General features: G+C 40.1%; 1 protein-coding gene across 5 annotated transcripts in view; it reads left to right on the top strand.

Annotated features, from left to right (window-relative positions):
* LOC149167379 (uncharacterized) overlaps window positions 1-17,363 on the top strand; it is a 332,408-nt gene that overhangs the window by 255,321 nt on the left and 59,724 nt on the right. For 4 of the 5 annotated variants that reach the window (XM_089432961.1, XM_089432962.1, XM_089432960.1 and 1 more), the window contains one exon: window positions 6,661-6,732. In XM_089432961.1, the coding sequence (XP_089289087.1) occupies window positions 6,661-6,732 (72 nt within the window). Of the gene's footprint in view, window positions 1-6,660; window positions 6,733-8,672; window positions 8,805-17,363 lie in introns of all 5 variants that reach the window. The other variant, XM_089432963.1, reaches the window with a different exon arrangement.

The raw sequence follows: 17,363 nt of genomic DNA, 5'->3' as shown, positions 1-17,363 counted from the left end.
TTATCTGATTTATTCCTACCTACTTGTTATTTTACTTAGCAAGATATTTACAATGTAAATATTGAAAATAAACACTAGTGCATGCTTAACATATTACAGATCAACAACTAAAGGAAACAGAAACAATCACACCATATGACACCATTATTTTTGGACCAATGTCCCCGGAAAAACTCAATGTGGGAAAACCAGTGTAGCTATCTGAGGGTTTTCTTATTAAGCGATATCAGAGTACAATTTGGCTGCTGAAATTGGCCTACCCAACACAGAATTTCCTTGGCAGTAATACCTCTCAGTTTGAGACAAATCTCTTGGCTGAAACCCCAGATAATCCTTCCGGCAGCTCCTTAGCACCAATCTACCCCAGAAACCCCAGCGTTAGCCTCTCTCTAGATTGCGTCAGCCCCTCTCTGCCCAGCGCTGGCCCTGCGTCACCCCGGATGGGTCTGCATCAGCATCTCTCTGGGCTACGTCAGTCCCTCTCTGCCCAGCGCTGGCCTTGCGTCAGCCTTAGGAGGCCTTGCGTCAGCTCTCTGGCCCTCTGCGTTAGCAATGTTGGCCTCTCTGAGGCTCTGCGCAGCTCCTGGCTTCCGCGTGGCCTTGCGTGAGCCCTGGCTGGCTCTGTGTCACTCTCCTCGGCTACTGCGCTGCTCTCCCAGCATTATCTCTGCCTCTCTGTTTCTCTATATTCAATGCCCCTCAGCTGCAACTCTTGATCACTAATTCTATCTTTCTTAGCAAACCCCGCTCTAGAGAATAGAATGACTGATCAATCTGGTGTATTCTCCAAGTGACCCTCAAGCCTCCTCTTATACTTTTCCTGTTGACATATCAACGGCTGAGATTAAGTCCCTAATCAACGACTAAGATTAGATCTGGCTTGATCCATGTCTTTTGAACCATTCTAACACAGTTTCATATTAATACACATTAATATTTTATTTTCCCTGAGTTTAGAGTCTACACTTAGGGACTCCATTAAAAATATTAATTATTTTAATATCTCCTGAACTGTTTAGAATCTGCCCAAACCCTTTCTGGGTATTGGATATCTCATGTGCCCCAACCTCTCCACCAAATTTCGTGGCTAGAGCACATCCGATGCTACCCCAAATCAACATGGATTGCATCTCTCCTCACACTGTCTCTTCCGAAACTCATTCTGCACTTCCCGGATCACTGCTAATACCCTCTCTCTCCCCTGCAACTCACCCTTTGGCTCTATCTCCTCTGCTAAACTTCAAACACTGAGAAAATCGATTTGCCTTGGCAATTGAGTTGCTGCTGATGTGTGTACTCCAAGTCCCATCGAGTTTCTTCTTATAATCTCTTGTTGAGACATCAATGACCAAGATTAAAACATAATCGATGGCTAAGATTCACTGGAACTTGATCCATGTCTTTTTCTAAAAGATTCTCACCATGACTTAATTAATACCCTTTAATTAATCAGATTTCCTAAGTTTAGACTTAGGAAAAATTAAAAGACGATTAATTATTTCAATTAAGTTGTCTCTGGGTGGAATTTCTTAAAGATGAATGTGACACAAGAAGGATTAATTAAGAAATCATTGGAATTAATTACTAGATTTGAAAGTCGTGAAAAACCAATAGGCCGACCCTGTATAGGCCTCAGATCTAAGTATTGGAGGGTCGCAGATGGACAGATCTGTAATCTAAGTGACAGAACAAGAAGCTGAGAATTTAGATAGATCTGGTAAGTGCCATAATAACCCACATCTAAGGGGTTGCAGAAGGTTTATTGCATGACTGAAGTCTGCTAGTGATACTAGAGGCTAGTTGGGAGTCTACGGTGGTCTGCGAAGGGCCACAGAGACTGAAAAAGGCAGATCGAGGCCAGACTAAAGGTGAGGAGATGCAAATTTGTTGACAGAAGGACTATTGAGCAAGAGGGTTTAATACTGGTTTATATACAGTGAAGTTTGTTTGGTAAAGGAGTTTTGAAGAACAAGGTGATTACAGAAGGATTGGTTGAAAAGGATTGCAAACAATCCAAGGACCGTGAGCGGAAGGACAAGCTCAGGTATGCACTAGTTTTATTGGGCAAATTGAAGATCTAAAGGATCATATCTCAAGCCCTGTACTTTCAGTCAAATGACAGACTGTATATTGTTTTTGTATCAGAGATCTGAAGGACCACGATCCTTGGTACGAGAGCCCTAGTTTTTTCTTGTTAATAAGAGGACTAATTTGGGCCAATTTTCTTGTGTATTGTTATTGATTTCTCTGTTGTTTGATTTCGCTATGCTAAGTTTCTAGTTAAGGGTTCCTATTGTGTTTATGTACTAGATTAGTCATAGACCAGATCTAGGGCCCAAGAAAAATTAACATGGTATCAAAGCTACTTTGAAAGCAATTGGATCAGAGTGTGCACAGGAAGCAACTTAAGAGGGAGTTGGTTGACTTGTAGTTGAAGGAAAAATTGTGTGTCAAAGATGATTGCTAGCTTGAGGTATGAGGACCGGCTGGATGGCTTGTCCAACTACTTTCCATAGAAAGAAAGGATCAAGCTAGTGTTGATTGTGAATGAAATTTGGGAATTTGCTGAAAAGAGCATTTCCAAACCAATAGATGTTGCTGATTTGGCAAAGCATGAGAAGTTAGATGTGAAGGCCAAGTTGATCATCCTTGATGGAGTCAAGGATCACTTAATACCTTATCTTATGGGAAGAGCATGGCATATGAGATGTGGAAGGTCCTTCAAGACTTGTTCCAGAATAAGACTGAGAATTGAAATATGGTATTGAAAAAGCTGCTCAAGGAAACCAGGATGAGAGAGGGAGAAGACGTGACTTTGTATCTCACAAGAATTCAGCAAGTTCGTGATGAGTTGAGTACCATTAATGATGATGTTTCGAAAATTGAGTTAGTGAGGATTGCCTTGAACGACTTCTCAGATCAGTGGAAGCCATTTATCAAAGGTATAGTCTCTTGAGAGAAGTTTCCTGATTGGAACAAGTTATGGGATGACTTCATCCAAGAGGAACTCCAGGATAAGGACCTTCAATAGAAGAAGAATACCAATGACGAGAATGTTTCTCTCATTGGTACACTGGGGAAGGGCAAAGGAAAAATCAATGGCAAGAAGAAGAAAGATCTAAGTAAGGTGAAGTGTTTCACCTATGGTGAGCTTGGTCACTATGTAAGTAAGTGCCCGCGCAAGATGAAAGGAGGGAGTGAGAAGAAGGAAATGAGCATGGTTGTTGTTGAAAAGGATTATTTTGAGAGAAGGTTCGATGAGGACTTTTCTCTAGTCTCTCATTTCTCTGAGAGCACCATTGATGAGTGTGCATGGTTGATCGACAACGGAGCATCGAGGCATATGACTGGTTCACGAGAAGTGTTTAAGACCTTGACAAAATGGGATTTTGACCTCCATGTGAAGATCAATGATAGGAGTTAGAAGACAATCAAAGGAGCAGGGACTGTACCATTCAGGATGGAGTCAGGAGGGTTGTTATGAGTTCAGAATGTACTATGGGTAGCAGAGCTCAAATGCAGCATGTTGTTTGTCTTAGCTATTGAGACTAAGGGGTTTGAGATCGTGTTCCAGGATGGAAAAGTGATCATTAAGTCCAGGGGCTCTAACTCCAGTACAAGAGCGATACTTGGAGTTAGAGAGAGTGGGTTGTACAGGTTGAAGGGCAAGCCCATCAACCAAGGAGACAAGAAGGTTCTTGAGACTCAGAGGGAGTCGAGTTCGAGAGGGAGTTTGCAGACTCAGAGGGAGATTCCGCAACTTGAGAAGAGCACATCATCAAAGGGAAGAAAGGAGTCTTCTATAGCTAACAAGAAGGAGCCATGGAATGGTCTAAAGGCCTATCAAGAAAAGAAGAGGCAAGAAGCTTCGAGTAGCAAGGACACTTCCAAGGAGAGTATTGTTCATGCTTCAGGTTATGTTGTTGTGGTAGAGGCAGATGAGGATGCATGGTGGAAAGCATTCCTAGAGGAGGATCATGTTCCTGTGTGGGCAGATGATGTACTTCCATGCAATGGAAGTACCTCCCTCGCTAAGAGGGAGTGTTAATTTTTGTAGCTTGGGAGGTACTCCCACAGATCATGGGTACTTGATTTGTGAGGAGGTGACTAAAGTACCCAAGTCATGAGTTATAATCCTAAGTGAGTGGGAAAAGAACTCAACTTAATATTACAAATGGGTAAAACTCTAAAAGGATCTAGAGTTTTCCTAAGAAACACTAAAAGTGAAATATAAATAGAGGCCAATGGAGAGGCCTAAAGGCACATTGTGCAAGTGATCATTCATGAGAGTTGTTCATGAGTAATTAAGCATTCTGTCTAAGGCAGTAATGCAAGCTAAGTGTGAGGAGGGTTAGGCTATGTTGGTACATCAAGAAAGGCTGAGCTTGTTGGGTGAAGAGGAGCGGGTCTAGTGCTGGTCTGTGATGACAAGGAGGCCCAGATCTAGTTGCAAGAGAGGTTGATCTAGGGCCAAGTTTGAGTTGACAGGTAACTCGCACATCCTCGAAGTTTGTTCTATGATTTGGAGTAGTCGAGGTCTAATCCACAACTAGAAGAGGTCGTTTAGGTCTGTGTGAGTACGCTGCAGTTGTAGGCGGGTGGTTGTGCGTCGATCAAAGAGAGTCGTAGAGGTTGTGTGGTATGAGAGCTAGATTTGAGAGTCTAAATCTATGGAGAGGAGGCTCCAACAAGGGTTGGGTTCCCTTCTATAGTCATTTGAGCCAGCGAGAGAAGGGTTGAGTCCTAGCTAACGTAGGTTGGGGGTATATAGGCCTTAGATCTGAGTATTGGAGGGTCACAAATGGACAGATCTGTACGCTGAGTGACAAATCAGACAATTGAGGATTTAGATAGACCTAGCAAGTGCCATAATAACCCAGATCTATGGGGCCGCAGAAGATTTATAGCAGGACCGAAGTTTGCTAGTGATATTGGAGGTTAGCCAAGAGTCTAGGGTGGTCAGGTAAGGGCCACGGGGGACTGATAAAGGCGGATCGAGGCCAAACTGAAGGTGAGGAGATGCAAATCTGTTGACAGAAGGACTATTGAGCAAGAGGGTTTAATATTGGTTTATACACAGTGAAGTTTGTTTGGTAAGGAGTTCTGAGCAACAAGGTGATTGTAGGACTGGTTGCAGAGGACTACAAATATTCCAAGGATTGTGAGCTGAAGGACAAGTTCAGGCATGCACTTGTTTTATTGCGCAGATTGAAGATTTAAAGGATCAGATCTCAAGCCTTGTACTTTCAGTCAATGGACAAACTGTATATTGTTTTTATATGCGATATTTGAAGGGCCATGATCCCTGGTATGTGAGCCCTAGTGTTTTCTTGTTAATGGATCAATAAGAGGACTGATTTGGGCCAATTTTCTTGTGTACTGTAATTGTTTTCTTTGTTGTGCCAAGTTGCTAGTTAAGGGTTCATAGTGTGCTTATGTAATAGATCAGTCATAGGCCAGATCTAGGGCCCATGAAAAATTAACAATTTGTACGTGGTATGTCAAGTACACATTATTCTAAACATATTGAGTCTTTGTTGATTTTTTGAACCCTAAACCTTGTGTGTTGGGAACTGTGAACTGCCTTGTGAAATGTGAAATGTTGTGAACTATGACACTACGATATCGAGAACTAATACTGCACCAAGGCCAAGGAGATGCATATATAACCTATGACACATGGCCATCTGGAAAAGGTGTAGGTGTACTCAAGTCGTGGGCGGGACCGACCCTACATAATGCGATCACCCCTTTGAAACCAATGGCACCCCTAAACCATGTCTCCCAAGAGGTCCAAAACCTTAAACATTATTGTAGGGCAGTGGTTAAACCTAATGTGCAAATGGAAATGAAAATCAACAAAAAAGAATAAATAATCATGCCTAAATAAATGATAAATATCCCATTAAAAATTGACAACAAGAGGGAAATCTAATGGACATTGCAAACTCTATTAAAAATCTCAAAAACAAACAAAAAATATGCTTAAATTGTTACACATACCTGAGAACATGGAAACAATAGATTGAATCAATGCCCACTCCACAATAAATCCACTAATGTAGATGAAATATGGTGAATATCTCCTTTGATATCAATCCCCTTCTTTTGTTTTTCAAAATGAGTAAAGGAAGTGAAAAAATGAATTTATAGGTGACCTGTTGCCACCTTGGTGATTTTTTCCTTCAACTCCCATTTTTTTCTCAATATAGCATGATACTTTCCAAAAACTGCAATAACAGTCATAATATTGCCACATTAATTAAGAGAACCACGATATATTGTGATGTCGATGATATGTCATAGATAATTGCAACATCAATCCTAGTTTAAATAGATCATGTATATTTGTTAGTTTCTCATTGAAACACCTATTTTCAACCTTGTCTTTCTAACTTGAAATGAAGGTTAGTGACCTAAATTTTATACCTTGAGAACCATAGGGAGAATATTGTAAGTTACGTGTAAGGTTGTCTTTCATTATATTTTGGCGGTAGCCATAATTGTGGTAATTTCCTTCATATTATGATGAATTTAAATTATGGTATGCATGTTACTCATTCAACTATAAAACATTGACTTGTGAGAAGGTTCTTATACATATGCATGCCTCTCTTTGAGTAATTTAATGATCTACATTTCTCTATTCTTTTGATGTAGCTTTGAAACGATTAATGCTTTTAGATGTGCGTTCCTCGGAGTTGACTGGTCGATCTCTTTACAATATTAAAGGTAAAGCTTTTAATCAATCAGATACTTAATTATAGGGATTGTTTCTAGACAATTGATCTCATGCTTTATCTTCTTGGATGCAGGAGTATATCATTTTCGCCTTTTATATATGATCTTATGAAATGCTATACATCTCTCCTATGTACCTTTCAAACTACATGATTTGACATTAATCGTTTCAGGCTGTGACACTTGAAAGGTGTCCAACAAAAGCCATGTCATAATACTTTATAAGAAACAAAATTAAATAAACATGTTTCCTTGTCATTGATATAAATCTTTTTTGTTACCGCTCAAATTGTGCGTTCAAATGATAAAAGCTCCAAACCACACCGCACAATCCGAGTGGAACCTTAGTAAGTCATCCACTGTCATCTCATCAACTTACTTTGCCACTCTTTTGGTTGTCTCTCCTCCAACTCCGAGGGGGGTTCCCCTATCAGGATCACTAGGGCTTGGACAAGAGAGTGCAAGGTGATGTCAAAATAAGCCCCAGTGAAACAATGTTTGGCTTTTTATATAGGAAAGAAAAAAGGCAATGGAGGGACTTGAAGACTAGTGCCAATATCCTTCAAGGGTGATGGGGTCAAGGTGAACCAAGTAGCAAAATGATGTCCTCTTAGGTCGATATAGCTGGCTTAATTCAAGGGAGTGGGTTTGGTTTGGGACAGAAATCACCACCCATTGTTTCTTAACCTTCCTAGTAACATTCAGATTTGCTTAGGAGCGACCTTTCTTCTGAGTGACGTCTCCAGCCTTTAGTCTCTATGTCCGCTGAAATACAAAATCCTGTAGCAACAAAGCTTTCTCCTAGAATGGTTTGAGACCTTGGATCATCCCTCCTACAACCAAAGAAACTCAAGTGGGGTACTCCCCTAGTTGGCTCCTTCCACGTAGCATTTTAGCTCTTTAATGGCAAAACCAGTTAGCCTTAGTATAATATTACTGATTACCAAGAATAATTAGAAAATATTGCAATGAGACATATATCAAGAAAGAGAAAACATTTAAGCCACACTAGGAAAATCCCTTAACAAAATATATTCAAAAGATGTTTTTATTAATCTTCAAAGAGAACAATACTTTCACGATCCAACCATGATTACAAATGAAGAAACCTTTCCTTTATATAGAGAGGGTAAGGGACTTCAATTACAATCAAATATTATTATTATGGAAACTGACCCCTTAGTCACATCTAAATGCTTCTAAATGACAATCTTTTTCTACCTAGCAATAATAATAAAAAAGATATAAAAGTGGACAAAGCCACAATGTTGACAAAAATACTACCAACGTAGATCCATTTTAAGCACAGATCTAACATGAGCCGAGAGCGATCAAATTTTTTCAGGTGCAAACTTAGTTTAGAGTGCAAAAAATAATGTGTAATTTTTCATTGTTTAAATTTTATTTTTGAATGCTATAGAGATTAAACTGTAAAATACTGAGACCACTTCAAGCGTTTTAACCATACAAACGATTTTTTTTCAATAGCTTTATATGATACATACATCATCTTTTAAAAAAATATATAAAATATTTTAAACATAACAATGTGAATTGAGTGATTTTATTAGGGCACATTAAAATGGTTTTTTTGGTTATTAATATATTTTTAATTCATATTAAAATGTTTTATTCGTAAACCACATTGGATATTTTGTTATATACAACATTCAAATAATTTCTTTTAACACTTTTTTCTATATATCTATATACATGAAGTTGATATGGACATAAATTAGTTAACATAGATTTTCAAATAGTTTATTTAAATCACGTGTTAAAATATTTTTGAAAAGTAGAAGGTTTAAACATCTTACTCACTCATTTTTTTACTTCTAATTACTTTACATGAAATTATGTTAGGTCATATGGACAACCGAGTGTTGTCTGAACTCTGCTTTGCGTGTGTTTTGGTTTTGTGCTTTTCTCAGCAGCAAAACCGAGCAGTGTGCAGCGATACAGCGAGCAGGGACAGCAGACAGCGAACGGGAAAATAGAGACAACGCGAGCTACAAAGTAAATTTGGCCCGGTTTTCTAAGGGGACAGGGATCTACAGCCACAAGTAAGGGTTTATGCTTTCTTCAATCGAGAGTGTTTTTGTGGGACCACAGCACAAAACTGCGAGAACAAGTCTGCCCCATTTTCCTCTGTCTTTTTTTGAAATAGGAGTTTTAACTTTTACTGCATGCTGGGGTTGAAGAAATAATTTTGAGCTGCAAATAGAGGGATTAGACAACATCAAAATTCCATTTAAATCCATGTCCATGCCTGAAGTGGGTCAAGACAGTATTAAAACAAGAGATTCTAGTTCTGCTGCTAGTAAAAACCAAATTTCAGTGGAAAACATATGCCCTCACAATCTTGGATTAGTAAAATGGGCTCCAAACTGTTGTGAGATAGTGAAAATGCCTATAGAGACATATCATGACTTGGAATGGAAACCCCTTTTACCAGAGTTTCAGTAGGTTAACACAAACAACTCAACTGATAAGTGGATATTTGTAAATGAGAAGTAATATTTGGGGATATTAAAATACAGGCAAGCTAGGAAAAGGAAACAGTTGCAGGAAAAAGGCTCATCACGATCTTACCAAAAGTAACAAAAAACAACTATGTGGCAGCAGCTACAAGGGGCCATTCAATAGTGAAACAGATTGACCAGGGATGTAACAAAGGAAAAAAGAAAGAGGCACTTTCTTCGTAGAAAACATACAAGACAAACATATCAGAATTGAAACCTCTACATTAAACAAAGGGAAGAGTAAGGAAGGACATCAAAGAAACAAAGATTTATACAGTCCCACAACCTCACCTTTAGTATGGTCTCGAGAACTATATGTAAATGAGCTCATGACTGTGAAAAATAAGATTGAAATTTTAGAGGCAAAGGTACAACAAGAAGACAACCAGATAAAGGAAATCACAGAAGCTAGAGGGAGGATTGAAAGAGAGAACAAGTTGTTAAAAGAACAGGTAAGAAGCCTACAAAACAAAATGGAGAAAGGGCAGCAAGAGCTAATCAACTTAAAGCAAGAAATGGAACAAACAAAAGCAATAGAAAAAAATCGTTTAGAGCCAACGGGAGCGGCTAACACAATTCAGATGGAAAAGTTCCAGTCAGTAATGGTAGACATGGAAATAAGAGAAAACAAGCTAATGGAGCAAATAAAAGAGGCTAAATCTTGGGCTCAGGTGGTAAAAGAACCGACAAGTGAACAAAAGGAAATTATAGAAAAACAAATCAAGAGACAAATGAGAGAGGAAAGGGACAAAGAAGAAAAAGTGACAAATATCATCATCAAAGGTTTGAAAGACTTTGGGGAAAAAGAGAGAACAAATATTCTAGCAAGGAATTTTCTCAAGGATGAGCTGCATTGGACAGGCGGGATTCAACAGGCAAACAGGATAGGAAAGATTATGGGAGTAGGAAGGGATAGACATGTGAGAGTTACTTTAAGAAGCATGGAGGACAAGGCTAGGATCTTAAAGAATAGAGGGTTGCTTAAAGGCACTCGTATCTACTTAGATGAAGACTTAACACTCGCCCAACAAGAAGAAAGGAGGAAAGAATGGGAGAAAGTAAAGTCAGCAAGAGAGGCAGGAAAGTGGGCATGGTTGAAAAATAGGAAAGCCCAAGTCACTGATAGATTAACGCACAAGAAATAGGGATTTGGGGCCCCATGGGAGTACCTAAACATGGTAAGTTGGAATTGCAGAGGTTATCCATGGAGAAGGGGACCGAGGTTGGGGCCCATAGCTGAGGGTAAAGACATTATTTGCCTTATGGAAACACATGAACACAATGGATGTAGAATTCCAGACTTCGAAGGATACACTAAAATCTTTGTTTGGAACGAAGAAACTAAATCAGGTAAAGGACATGGAGGAATAACAGTCCTAATAAAAGAAATATGGATTAGGATTATAAAATTGGAGAAAGAAGACCCAAATAAACAATTTATATGGCTGAAAATAACAGATATGGATGCAACAATATGGCTGTCTTGTTATTTTGCTCCAAAAAGCTCAAAATTCTACAAAAAAAAGGAACCTAGATAGCGAAGACTCGTATGCAGCATTAAAAAAAGATATTTCAAACTTTAGCACTAAGGGAGAAGTATTCCTAATTGGTGATTTTGTTGATTTTTGTAGCATCAGATGTGTTCTAGCCACAAAATTTTGTGGAGAGGCTAGAATATATGTATTCTCCAAACCCCAGAAATCGTTTATGGAAATTCCACCTAGAGACGACTTAATTAAAATAATTAACTTTTTTTAATGGTTCCTAAGTCTAAACATAGGAAATATGGTTAATTAAAGGGTATTAATTAAGTCATGGTGAGAATATTCTAGAAGAAGACATGGATTGATTTCTAGTCAATCTTAGCATCGATTATGTTTTAATCTTGGCTGTTGGTGCTCCAATAGAAGATTATAAGAAGAAGTCGATGGGTAGATGGGGAATACACCAGGGTAGATACTGAGTTGCTCAAGTAGATCGATTTTCTCAGTGGCTGAAGTTCAGCAAGAGAAAATTGAGTCAGAGAGTGAGTTGCAAGTGGGAGAGAGAGGGCATCAGTGTAGTCTGAGAGTGTAGGACAAATCTGGAGGGGGCAACACAGAGGAGGGACGCAGATCATCAGCGCAGAGGGTTGACAGGGCCTACGCAGTCACTGCGTAGAAAGGCTAATGAAAGGGCACGAGCTCCTCTTCGTGGTCCAAAAATGCTATGGAGTGTGAGATATTCACTAGTAAATTTGTCTCAGTGATTCTTCCTCTATTTTGTCTATTCGTGTCTTGTACAAAAATTATTGCTGAAGATTAATAAAAGAAACCCTCATCTGCTGCATCGATTTTCTCACATTGGGCTTTTCCGGGGACAATTGTCCGAAAATAACAGTGACTATAGTTATATGTGTGCTAGTATTTTCCTTTCTTTTCCCTAAGGAGAAATCATAATTTTCATTAAGATAAGAAAATTACATGTTGTAGATGCTTATAGAAGCATATGTTGTAAGTTGGGGCGAATCGCCCTTCAAAAATACCGAGTACAAAAAACCCCCATTGGGAGTGTTGATAGTGATAGCATATTGACATGTCAATATATATATATATATATATATATATATATACACACAACATAGTGTTCAGTCTGAATATATACGGGATGGAGATCAAATATATACAAAATAACAGGCCCTTCATGCCCCTATACTCTGATGTCAATATATGGCCTATGGTAGTACTGATAATGGTCCCCGTCCACCTGCTCCAGGATCAGCCATGAACCCCTAGGCCTGACTGTAGCCTCCTTGGAAAGCTGGTCGGAAACTTGATTACGTTCCTTGTAGATATGATGGCAAACAATGGTGTCAAATTGAGCCCTTAAACAAAGTGCATCATCCAATATATGCCTCAGAGAAAATGCATGACAGATAGATATATTGTTGAACCAATTAATAATGATCTTGGAGTCCCCAAATATTTGCAGATGTCTACACTGTTTTTCTAGTGCAAATTATAGAAGGTGTCTGAGGGTGATTAGTTCAGCAAAATTATTTGTCCCATTACCCAACGCCATTCGGATTTTGAAAAAATGAGTGTCAGATAGATATAGTATGGCTCCCCCCCCTCACATCCCTCCTCTTGTGCAGAGACATCAAAGTATACCCAGGGAATGTTTTTATTAATAATTTTAGGGATAACAGTATGTTGGGAGGTAGGAGGATCATCATCAGGAATAAGGGAATAGATGGACAGAACCCGAGTAGAGATATGATTCCAGAGAGGTGTTATGTTACTGAATATAAGCTTGTTCCTAGCAAGCCAAATGGCCCAACAGACAAGGATTGGAATATTCCGAGCCTTAAGTGGCCTGACTATTGACCACCAAGTATTCTAGGACTCCTGAATAGAATTGCCTTGCCATCGGGTGGGTAGTGGAAGAGACGAGAGGATCAGTCCCTAGAGATCCATTGTGACAAGACAATGTAAAAAAAGATGATCAATGGTTTCAGATTTTTGACAACATAAACAACACCATGAAGGTCCATTAAAGGAGCGTTTCATAAGGTTATCTCCAGTGGGGGCTTTGTTCTGGCGAACAGTCCACATGAATAGTCGTGAGCGGGGGGGTGCTTTCATCTTCCACAGTATGCTCCACCTCCTCTCAAGAACTGGTGGTCGATAAGCATAAAATATGACAGGGGAATTGGTGGTCGATAAGCATAAAATATGACATGGTATCCATCCTTAGGGGTATAATTGTCGTGGTTAGCCTTTGCCCAAATCAATTCGTTGTCCCCTTCGATAATCCTGACATGTGTTTCAGTGAGAGTGTTAATGTAGTTAAACCAATCTTGATGCCATATATCTGGAATGTCCAGTTGGATAGCTGTTTTCTAAGCTTGAGAGAAGAGATTGGAGTTCTCAGGATTTGCAATCTGATCAAGATGTGTGATACCCGTATTGGATAGGTATGTAATCAATTCCTGTGGTAGACTGTATGCATTGCCACTTCCTGTCCAGGAGTCCAGACCAAATCTGATAGAGGAACCTGACCTAATTCGCCAGGTTAGCCCATCACGGAGATATGATATAGAATTAAGAACTGCTTTCTAGATAATCGAGATGGCAATCTTGCTCCAAGAGGGTAATCTAATCCAATCCAGAATACGAGGGGGATAAATGTATTTTTGGAGAACAACCTCAGTCCATAGACTACGAGTTGTGAGAATTTGCCACCCCAATTTTGCTGCAAGAGTAGAGGAGAAATGAGTCAAGCTTTTTAAACCCCACCCTCCCCATTTCTTAGCGAGGGCAATCAGTTCCCAACGAACCCAGGGATATAATCGTCCTTCCTATCTTCCCTTCCATAGAAATCTGCAACATAGTTTTTGTATTCTCATAAGGATGCCCCTTGGGATCCATGCCTTGGACATCCAATAGACAGGAGTAGCTTTCAGAATAGATTTGATGAGTACAAGGTGACTAGCCCTTGAGAGGTATTTTTGATGCCAGATATTGAGTCTGCATTCGATCTTTGCTGTTGAAGTTTCTAAGTTAACTTAGTTAGAAACCCTCCATGCACTTTATCTAATTTATTCCTACCTACTCGTTATTTTTCCTTAACAAGTTATTTACAATGTAAATACTGAAAATAAACACTAGTGCATGCTCAACATATTACAGATCATCAACTAAGAGAAACAAGAACAAACACACCATATGACACCATTATTTTTGGACTAATGTCCCCAGAAAAACCCAATGTGGGAAAACTATTGCAACTATCTGAGGGTTTTCTTATTAAGCAATATCAGAGTACAATCTGGGTGCTGAAATTGGCCTACCCAACAGAGAATTTCCTTAGCAGTAATACCTCTCCGTTTCTGACAAATCTACTGGCTGAAACCACAGATAATCCTTTCAGCAGCTACTCAGCACCAATCTGCCCCAGAAACCCCAGCGTCTACCCAATCTGGACTGCTTCAACCTCTCCTAGCCCATCGCTAGCCCTGCGTCAGCCTATCTTGGCCTGCATCAGCCCCAGGAGGCCTTGCGTTTGCTCTCTGAGCCTCTACGTCAGCTACGCTGGCCCCTCTGGTGCTTTGCGCAACACTTAGCTGCCTCTGCGTGGTCCTGCGTGAGCACTGGCTGCTCCTACGTCTCTCTGGATGCTCTGCTGCTATCCCGACACTATCTCTGCCTCTCTGTCTCTCTGTACTCAATGCCCTTCAGCTGCTCTCCCGATCACTGATTCTATCCCTCTTGCCCAACCCCGCTCTAGAGAATAGAATGACTGATCACTCTGGTGTCTTCTCTAAGTGACCCTCAAGCCTCCTCTTATACTTTCCCTGTTGACATCTCAACGGCCGAGATTAAGTCCCTAATCAATGGCTAAGACTAGATCTGGCTTGATCCATGTCTTTTGGACCACTCTAACACAGATTCATATTAATACACATTAATATTTTATTTTCCCTAAGTTTAGACTTAGGGACTCCATTAAAAATATTAATTATTTTAATATCTCCTGATCTGTTTAGAATCTGCCCAAATCCTTTCTAAGTATTGGAAATTTCATGTGCCCCAACCTCTCCACCAAATTTCATGGCTAGAGCACATCTGATGCTACCCCAAATTAACACTCCCTCTTAGCGAGGATTGTGCTCTAGCAATACTCCTCACTGAGTATTACTCTGATCATCCGGCATCGGTACCTATGCTGATGCTAGGCCTTCTTGCGCAACATCCTCTGCACTACTGCCTCCTGTACTGCTGCCCATGGTTCTGCCACTGCCACTGCTGCATCTAGACGATAGCTCCCTTTGCATTCGTGCTGTTGTTGGTCCTTTCTCCCAGCACTGCATCCGCACTGCACCTCCTCTCATCATGCTGCATCGTGCTGCCTACTGCTGCACTGCAACTCAGTTACTGAGAAGCTAGATCACCGGATTCGCCCTAAAGGCCCCTCGAATCACGAATCCAACGAATCCGACACGATTCGGTACAGATTCGTGTCCAATTTTTATGACACGTCGTGTCCCTTTATGACACGTCGTGTCCTGGCACGTGTCACAATTTGGCTGAGCGTGTCACGATTTTGAAAAACGAGTCCTGTTTCCAGGACTCGCTAAGCGCCCAGCGCGGGTTAAAAGGGCGTGTTTGCTGCTTGATAGTTTCATTTTGCAAGTGATTGGCAAGCGATTGTGCTGTAGCAGCAAGGAGCAGACTCTCAGACCACCGTTGCATTGTCCACAGTCCACCAGGTAAGTTGGTATTGTTCACTGTTTACCTACGTAACCTACCTATTACGCTACACTGCTACAGCAAGGATGTCCCTTTCTATTACATCTGAAACGGACGCCGTAACTTATGTATCAGTATTATACATGTTGGGAGTTCATAATGTGTGCGGCTGTGCCTATTTTATGTGTTAATAACTTAATAATATATCCGTTTCTCATATATTCTCACCCTAAGTTAGCAATAGCATGTGAATATTGTATATGTAGCAGAACAGTGTCATAAAACGGACTGACAGGTAACTCATAAAACGGAGTGAGTCAGTGACAAACACGCTTCATTCTTGTGGTACTGTGTGTAATACATTGAAATAAATACAAGAAGAGCACCTACAGCAGTGTGTTTATAAACTGTTTGATGAAATGTGCCACTGTTTGATGAAATGATTATTGACGTGCGTAGTAATACGAGGGGTCCTGAATAATAATGTTTTGCAGTTACATTCATCTCTATCTTGAAAATATACCCCCTCTTCTTTTGAATATTTACATAAACTGATAAACCTCTTTATGTGGCCTTGCTTTTCTCAACTTATTATTCTTCTACCTTGGTCCTTCATTGAACTTCATCTTTGGAATTTCATCTCAAGGAAGAACGTAGTTTATTCAGAGTTTCATAGATGACAGATGTCTATCCAATGTCCATCCTTCCATTGACAAGATTACATGGAGTTGGTTGAACTTCATTAGTTGGACTCTTAGGAGATGGAGCTTGCTTGGCTGTTTGATTTAATTTTTAAAGCATAAATTTATGTTTATTGGTACTAGACTTTCAAATTAGTGTTCACTGTTCACTGTTGAAGGTTGGAGAAACCGTGGAACTGGAAGCTATTTCAGTTTCACAGTTCACTAGAGGATGACTTAAATGATAAATCTGAAATCCAACCCTCCAGTTGGCAGTGATGTATTCATATTACAACTTACAAGGATACCCACCAATGACCATGGATATCTCTTCTATCAAGGTCATGTTGAAAGTTGGCTTGAAAGTTGAAACTTTAAATGCAACATAGAGGATTTATTAACCCTTCAGTCTTCACTCTTCAGATTATTTTTAAATTTTAATGGAAACGTAGCAATGAGATGTGTGAGGCCAACCCTCTGTTAGGTGAACAGTGGAATCTATTTAATAATTTAATTATAATTTATGAAATTATGTGTATTGTAACCTTGAATTTATGTGTATTGTCTCTGTTCCACTGTTTTACGAAACGGCCGAACCGAAACGGAAACGGCCGTTTCGTTCCGTTTCAATAGCCCCCAGCTTGACCCGGCCCATGACCCGGCTCGGTTGACCGGGTCAGCTATGACTCGGCCGAGTCAGCCAATGACTCGGCCGAGTCATAGCTGACCCGGTCAACCCGGCCGGGTCCCGTCATGACTCGGCCGTTTCACTCATAACCGGCTGGGGCAGCGTATTACCAAAAAAAAATCAATTTTCACTTCGCTGGGTCCACTATGTCTAGGTCTGATAAGAGCCATTGGACCAGAAAGTTGGTTAAATATAAATGAATAGGTTACCAACATGAAAGCTGAACTTATTTGCACCAACAGTGGCCTAAGTTTTATGTCATGGGGAAGCAGTTATACGTTTATAGGTTGATTCCCATCCAGCATTAACAGTAGTGCAAAAAGGCTCTCCAGAGATATTGGGATTTGGAAATCTTGTAGTGGATAGACACAAACATGTTATTATATCTCAACCCTTTCAGGGCACATGTTTTTCAGTTGGAGGACATAAATTAGTTGACGGCCAAGAAAGATCTGCAACAACCGTCAGGTATTTTACAAACTTGATCAGATAACATCCACAC

Source organism: Pinus tabuliformis, chromosome 5_1 (assembly GCF_031772625.1).
Source record: "Pinus tabuliformis cultivar Carrire ecotype Pingquan chromosome 5_1, CPIR1, whole genome shotgun sequence".
Lineage (NCBI taxonomy): Eukaryota > Viridiplantae > Streptophyta > Pinopsida > Pinales > Pinaceae > Pinus > Pinus tabuliformis.
This window is presented reverse-complemented; position numbering and strand designations above follow the sequence as displayed.